Source organism: Haplochromis burtoni, unplaced genomic scaffold (genome assembly GCF_018398535.1).
Source record: "Haplochromis burtoni strain Fernald_Lab_line unplaced genomic scaffold, NCSU_Asbu1 Contig_709, whole genome shotgun sequence".
Classification (NCBI taxonomy): domain Eukaryota; kingdom Metazoa; phylum Chordata; class Actinopteri; order Cichliformes; family Cichlidae; genus Haplochromis; species Haplochromis burtoni.
The window spans coordinates 104,557-112,161 of NW_024583070.1; the positions used below are offsets into that span (position 1 = coordinate 104,557).

Below are 7,605 nucleotides of genomic sequence, written 5' to 3' on the forward strand. Positions count from 1 at the left end.
GTAATAGCACTCAATGTAAAGGTGCATTAATTTAACGTACAAATTATTCATTTATGATTAATAAATAAGGCAAAAGGTTAAAGGTAACATGCTCTTTTCTATTTACTAATGGTATTTTTTATTCTGTATATGTTGTAGCTCTCACGGTGTGTTCACGTACAAAGCTGTTTCATAAAAGGATTGTGAACCATCGGCTTTAGAGACCATCTTTTATACCGGGGATGCTACAGATTCATGCTGATTAGGAGCTGGGTGAGAGGACTGTTAGTCATTTTCTATTGTGAAAGACAAAAGAATTCAAACTTTATTACAGGACTTGAACCCCATGTAAGTTCTCCCCAGCAGTATTAAATGAACAACTTTTATGAAAACACTTAAAGTTACTCACCAACACACAAAACATTCATCTTTGCTCAATTAGGCTAAATTACAAGCACCGAATTATACTAAAACAGCCGTTTGGGAGCTTTAAGATTTTTGTGGGAGCTAGCTGAAACTTTGATAAGAGTTCAAACAGGCTGCTGAGAAACTGCTTCATTGCTTTCTATGCGTTTGTCAAAGCAAAAAATCAAATCAAATAAACTCATACCGTCTGAGAACACTTTCCCTCCTACCCTGGGGGTGGCACTGCCGCCGGGTTCAGAGTTCAGTCAGATAACAATTTCCGGCGAGTTAGCCGGAAGTTGGAGCAATGGCCGACGTGAGAATGGACGATGACCTGTTTGATAGCATTGTGTTTGCAGAAGAAAGGTGGGTTTTGTGAATAGATGCTGCTTCCTGTAGCAGTCTGAAGCTCAGTTTCGTTGTTTCGCAGGTTCCGAGATGAAGGCTACCGGGAAGGTTTTAAGAGGGGGACCCGCCGAGGGCTTCAGGACGGCCGCAGACACGGAGCTTGTCACGGGGCCCGGCTGTCCTGCGAGGTGAGGACAGGACCCTTAACTGCGTGATTCAACGTGAACCTCCGGGTGCTCAGAGAGGTTTACTGTCTGTTGTCTCTGACAGATGTCCTTCTATTACGGCTTTGCAATCACGTGGAAATGTGTCCTCCAAAACAACATAGATGGCAAATCAAGGTAGGACCGCCTTAAACACGATCCTCCAGCCGCTCCCGTGCTGCTGTTCATCGCCACAGCTCAGCTAGTACAGGCGCTCTGCGTCTGTGAAACCTCTGTGATCGCCATGTTAATCCCGAATAACACAGCACCGTGATGAAGTGCTAGTTACAGAGTGGACTGAAACCTGTTCCGGATCCGTGGATCAGGCTCTGTTGAGCAGGTGTAGTTACAGGAGATAGTTAGCATTGTTTCTCTCTGATGCTGCTGTGAGTGTTACTGCTCTTTTTAATGCTCCAGAGGCAGTGTGGCAAATGTCGACGCTAGACTCAAATATCCCTAGAAAATACAAAATGCAGTTTTTACAGGACAAATCCAAACCTACATGGCCCGATGTGACAAAACGATTCCTCCTAAACTTAAAAGTAGGTTTTGCCAGCAGTATACCTGGCAGTGAGTCTGGCACGTTGCTGTGAAGGAGTTTCAGCCTAATCTTTGTAGAACTGTAGAATGAACAGCCTGTTTAAAGTCGTGGCAGCGCATCTTAATCTGATTTAAGTCACATTTTGACTAGGCCACTCCAAAACCGTTCAGTGGTGGACTTGCTGCTGTGTTTGGCATTATTTGGAATTGTCCTTTAGGATTTTCTGGTAGAGAACAGAGTTCAGGCCTCGATTTTTATCCAGGTCCTAAAGCAGCCCCAGCCTGCCACACTACCAACACCATGTTTGACTCGTGGTCTTTTTATGAAATGAAATCATCATTTACAAACTGCGTTTTGTATTTATTTTAAGCATTTACTGCTCCACTCCTTAGGAAAGAAGTTATTTGTTTCACCTCTTAGCTGCAGTGTGTGGAATTGTTACAGCTCTATGTCAATCCAACTTGTGTGCCATCAGAAAGCGTGTGAAAGCACTGGACGCCCTCCTTGGAATGATCCAAAGCTCTCCTCTTGATGATCCGCAGTCTCAGAAGCTACAGGATGACATGGACAAGCTTCGAGCTAAGTTCAGACAGGTACTTGATTTCTTGTTTTAATCGGAGCGGAATGAAGGTTTTTGTGGAGCCAGTGACATGATATGAAATCAGACTTTGCTACTGTCACTCACTGGTTTGTGGATGATCGTTTTAAAGCCTTGAGTCTGAGATTTTGGTTTTTCTCTATTTGGACAAAAAAAGTTTTTTTCTTTTTTTTTGAATCAGCTAGCTATTGGGCTTGGGAGGGGCTAATAATCGGCTCAGTCATTTTTAATGATCGTTGAAAGCCCAGATCGTAATCGTGATTAAAATTCGATAAATTGAGCAGCCCTACTGTGCAGCACAGTTCTTGGTTAATTAAAGATACCTCTGGTGTAGTTTCTCAGCCGTCTCCTCGTTTCCCTCTGTGTGTATAGCAGATGAGGCTACAGTGTCACCCGATTCAGTGTTTTCCATATTTTCTTCACTGCTTTTTTGTTGCTGCTGTGCAGGTCTGCTCTATGCTCAGTGTCCCAGCTGACTTCAAGGATTACATCAGCGTGGCTGAAGGCACTTCATTCTAAGTCTGTCTTGATGGTGAACCAGAGCCGACCGAGCGCCCAGACACAAGGTGGAAGCTGATTTGATGTCAGCCTTGAATGCCCCAGCAGATATGGTCTGCAGTGGATTCATCTGAATGCTGGGAGTGTGAGACAGTGACAATCAGACAAGAATTGTGTGATCTTTGATGATGTAGATAAGTCTGAGGAAAATGTACTGTCACTACAGACCCAGAAACAGGAATTTGATTGATTGATTTCCTACAAATTGATTTATTGCAGTTTTTTGACTACAGAACTAAACATCAGGACAGTAAGGCGGTGAAAGTTGTGTCCTTAAACATGTAACATTAGATTTGATGAAATAAATAAGATTCTTTTAACTAGATGGTTGCTCTAAGCCCGACCTTCCCAAAGTGTGGCGCCCGCCCCCTAGGGGGGGCCAGAGCCATTGCAGGGGGGGCGCGGTATGAAAAGGGGGGAAAACAACGCTTGGACACTGCTAGCACGGGGCGCCCACACAAACGCAAAGCAGGAGATGAAGCGTCGCTGAATAAGTTTCCAAACCAGCTTCATTCTAAGACAAAGACTAGAAAATCTGGTGAAGCAAATCTGCCCTTTGGCTTCAGCTGCACAGGTGCTGAGGTAGGTCTCCCTGCAGGGTTGGTTTCCCCTGCATCAGGAGCAGCGCTGGGCTGTTTAAATCAGGGACTAACAGGATCCAACAGCTGTTTATGTTTTTGAACCCATTTTGCACAGAGAGGCATTTTTTGAGAAATGTATTGATGCAATGTTGAACATTATTACACAGGAAACAACAACAACACATAAAATAATGACACCGTGACGCCTCTGCCTTTGTAAATGGAGGGACAGTAACTGCGTGTAAAACCTGCAGACAGTCAGATTAACAGTATTTCGTCTCTGTCATTCTGCAACTCATCTCATGTAAACAATAACGTGGCCACAGCGTGACGTGAATAAAGGCGCATACCTTTGACGCTGCGTGACCAACTCTGTATTCCTCGTCCACACGGAAACGCAAAAAAGGAGTTTAAAAAATCTCAGTTTTGATTCGAAACGCCGTTTACGTGGACGAAACAGCTGCGTGTTCAAAATCACCCGTGTAGGTGCGGACGCAGCGTAAACGAGTTAGTAGTTTATTTTATTACTACCTGTAATTTATTGCAGATTACTTGTATTTGCTTAACTGTTTACTAAATATTTGAGGTGTGAAATAAACAGCAATGGAGCAAAATATGGGCGCGTGTGATTGGAGGATGTGTTTGTGCGCGGTTGATGAAGGTGATAAAGTACATTAAGGTTTTGAGGGTGGAACATTCTGTTGAGGAAATCGGATGAATTCACAGATAAATTGTACATCAGTGTTATGATCAGCTTGACCTTCAGTATGTGTTTTTTAATAACTGTTCTTACAGTTTTTGGACCACGGCGTTCACTGAATGAAAGTGCCCGCTGCAGCGTGTCGGTGTCAGCACGCTACAGTTGTTTAGAAAGGAGGGGCATAGAGGGTATGTTACTGAAGTAAATACAGTGGAACCCCGACTTACAAATACCCCATTTAACGAAAAATTCACGTTACGAAGGCACTGAACGGCAATATTTCTGCCCGTGTTACAGCAAAATACCCGCGTAACGAAATCCGCTGGCTCTGATTGGCTGAGCCCAGAATGCCTACAATGCCTTCCGAATCATGTGACAACCTCTTGGCTTTCGTACTTGCGCTTCGCTGTTCCACTTGAACCACTTGTTTTTTGTTTTTTTTTAATAAACTTTATTTAACAAACAATGAGTATACAACATACGAACAGATGAAGTATACAAAACAACAGAACATGAACACACAAAGCCAGGGGTAAAAGAAAAAGGTAACAATTATAAGAATACACGCAAAAATTCACATACATAAATTGTTTTGAGAGCCTTTTTGTTGGTGCAGTCTGATATTGATTGTATGTACATTTCTATGGGCTCAAAATGTGGTCATAAATATTTTGTACTTGTAAAAAGATTTGTGTGTGGACTTAGAAAAAAAAAACCCTGCAAGTTACAAGTACGGATTTTGACCCTATTTTTCTTCCTTTCATCTGATTGGTCAATGTCATGTCAATCACAAATGTAACAATCCAATCAGAGAACAGATGGGTTTGGCTGTCGAGGGGCGCTTTTTTTGAACTGCAGGTCTTTGAAGGGAATAAATGCCCTTTTACATGCCAACCCAGCGTTTGGTGATTTTTGTGTCACAGGTCTACGTGTTTAATACAGGGACTTCCACAGCCTTTTCAACAGCGCTGCGGACCGCGGGGTGGGGGCGGGCAGTGTTTTGGAAATGACAGTCTTCATTACAAAGCTTTCTTCGTTATGAATTAGCATACATGTTTTTATTGAACATTTGAAGAACCAGCAAAAAAAACAAACTCTTGTAGAGGACATAAAGTCAGAGATAGAAAAGACAAGGAGCAGGTGCATCTAGTACAGGTAGAGCTGCTGCAAACCCGACAGCCAAACCCATCTGTTCTCTGATTGGATTGTTACATTTGTGATTGACATGACATTGACCAATCAGATGAAAGGAAGAAAAATAGGGTCAAAATCCGTACTTGTAACTTGCAGGGTTTTTTTTTTCTAAGTCCACACACAAATCTTTTTTACAAGTACAAAATATTTATGACCACATTTTGAGCCCATACATTTCCACATCCTTAAAATAATGACAGAAATATGGTGTTTTGTTAGTAAACTTACATTTATGGATAAAAAATTTAGCTAAAAGTATTAACAAATTTATCATAAAAAACATTTCTCATACTTCTTGGGGAACTTAAAGAAACAGAATAAAACATTTTCCCATCGTAAAGAAAACTCCCTTAAAATATGGACAATAACAAAGCTGCTAAATTCCTTCCAGAATCTCTGTGTAAAAGAACAGCACCAAAAAAGATGTGTCACAGTTTCTGGATGATCCCCACAGAAAGTACAATTAGTATTTATGTCCCTTTTAAATTTGACCATGTAGTGACTGGCTGGATAACATTTATGTCGAATTTTAAAAGAGACTTCTTTCACCTTATTTACAATCAAATATTTATGGGGGACCATCCAGACTGTCTTCCACTTGATATCTGGAACATATCGGTTCCAATAAGATGTTATATATGGGAGAGAGACGATATCTTCTTGGAATAAACTACGTATTCTCTTATTGCTGTTACCAAGTTCCTGTGAAAAGCAGATTTTTCCTATTGGTGACTCAGCTGGGTCAGGGAGAGTGACTGAGGTAGATATTGAGCTGTCAGTGTTTTTATATAACATTAAAGTCCCTGAGGGTGTGGCACCAAGCACCATTGAGAATTCCTGAACACTGATTGGAAAATTATATAGTGCAATAAAGTACGTCAGTATGTAAGTAGTTGTCCCTCTTACTAACCAGCTGAGCCACCAATAGGATCCCATTCTGGATCCAAGTTTCCAGGAAAAGTGATTTATTTTTCTATAAAATATCTCTGTTGTTCCAGATGAGGTATTTGTGAGGTGAGAAGTTGTGTTTATAAATGAGGGTCCACGCTAAGAGGACCTGCTTATGGAAGGATGAAAGCTTTACAGGGAGTTTCTCAACATTGTAATTACAATTTAAAATAAAAGTAAAGCCACCAAAACGAGAGAAAATGTGATATAGTATAAAGTTCCAGATAGAGGTATGGTTTTAAGAAAATGTTTAGCCCAATTAATTTTGAAAGTGTTATTTAAAGTAGAAAAGTCTAAGACGTTAAGCCCACCTGATTTGTACTTATTCATCACAACAGTTTTTCTAATATAATGCGTACGGTTTTTCCATATAAAATTAAAGAGCATACGGTCAATATCTTTACTACTTTTCTACGACGTATTGTTGTTGCAGTTAGCAATTAGCCTATAGCCTGTCGTTCACTCAAAAGGCGCGATGGGTGCTTCGACCTACGAAAATCTTCGATTACGAAAGACCCTCGGGAACGAATTCATTTCGTATGTCAGGCTGTACTGTGGGTTATGACTGAATGGACTTTTGAACTGAAATTAATCTTGAGGTGAGTTGATTTGCCTTTTTACCATCACTAAAAGTGGAAATGAAACACTAAATGTATGAAGCCTAACTTGCATCATGGCTCTCAGAAACTGACGCATGTAGCGCTGTCTCTGGGTCTGGATCTAAGAAATAAGTGCTTCAAGTTTTAAAAACATGTTTAGCGCCTTTTTTCTGTTCGTATGGAACATTCTATTCAATTCAGTTTTATTTATATTTTATTTATATAGCGCCAAATCACAACAAAAGTCGCCTCAAGGCGCTTCATTCTGTATTGACAGAGGACGGCGCCGGGCTCAATAGTATAAATTAGCCTTTATACATTTAGTCTTTCATTGTCTTATAATGTAATAGTAATCTGATATGTTTTTGTTAAAGCAGCAAGCAACAGATTAGACATGACATTTACAGAAATATGACAATTAGGTTAAAAACCTACGGACAGGCGTGTGGGGGTGTTAAAACTGTGTGTGATGTGTGTGAGAATTAGTGCTGTGCAAGTGTCATTTCTATCAAAGTGGAAGGAGGCTGCTCCTCCATCAAAATGCACGAAAACAGTAACTGAAATAAATGCACATTCTCACTATATCTATATGTCTTTCTATTTGTTTGTGGTAAGCCTTGTTTAAGTGGTGATAATTATTCTGAATTTCAGGAGCAGTACCACACCTCATACTCTCCCCCCGTCGGTCCTTTGTCTATCTGTGCCTCATGCACTAAAACCCACTGTTCTCATTTCTGTGGTTCCACAGTGGTACTGGAGGCCAAGGTAATGCCATCCAGAGGAAGAATCTTGTTAGATACCATATTTCTAAGATTTTCAGGGCCGAGTACAATAACCTCAGACCTAGATGAAACCAACTTCTATCAACGAAGACAGGTAACACTTAGCAATTAGTTAAACTGCAGGAATGTCTTAAAGACATGAATGACCTCTAAATTCCTGCTTTAGAGG

At 40.8% G+C, this 7,605-nt stretch overlaps 1 protein-coding gene across 1 annotated transcript; it reads left to right on the forward strand.

The window, feature by feature from the left end:
- Positions 1–629: 629 nt before the first annotated feature.
- Positions 630–2,837, forward strand: lto1 (LTO1 maturation factor of ABCE1). The gene is made up of 5 exons (XM_005949756.3): positions 630–750; positions 815–920; positions 1,003–1,073; positions 1,952–2,069; positions 2,522–2,837. The coding sequence occupies exons 1-5, from the start codon at positions 692–694 to the stop codon at positions 2,591–2,593; spliced, it is 426 nt and encodes a 141-aa protein (XP_005949818.1). The 5' UTR covers positions 630–691; the 3' UTR covers positions 2,594–2,837.
- Positions 2,838–7,605: the final 4,768 nt, after the last annotated feature.

Coding starts and splice junctions, on each gene's coding strand:
- lto1 (XM_005949756.3), top strand. CDS start 692: ATGGCCGACGTGAGAATGGACGATGACCTGTTTGATAGCATTGTGTTT. Junction 1,074..1,951: donor AACATAGATGGCAAATCAAG/GTAGGACCGCCT, acceptor GTGTGCCATCAG/AAAGCGTGTGAAAGCACTGG. Junction 2,070..2,521: donor TTCGAGCTAAGTTCAGACAG/GTACTTGATTTC, acceptor GCTGCTGTGCAG/GTCTGCTCTATGCTCAGTGT.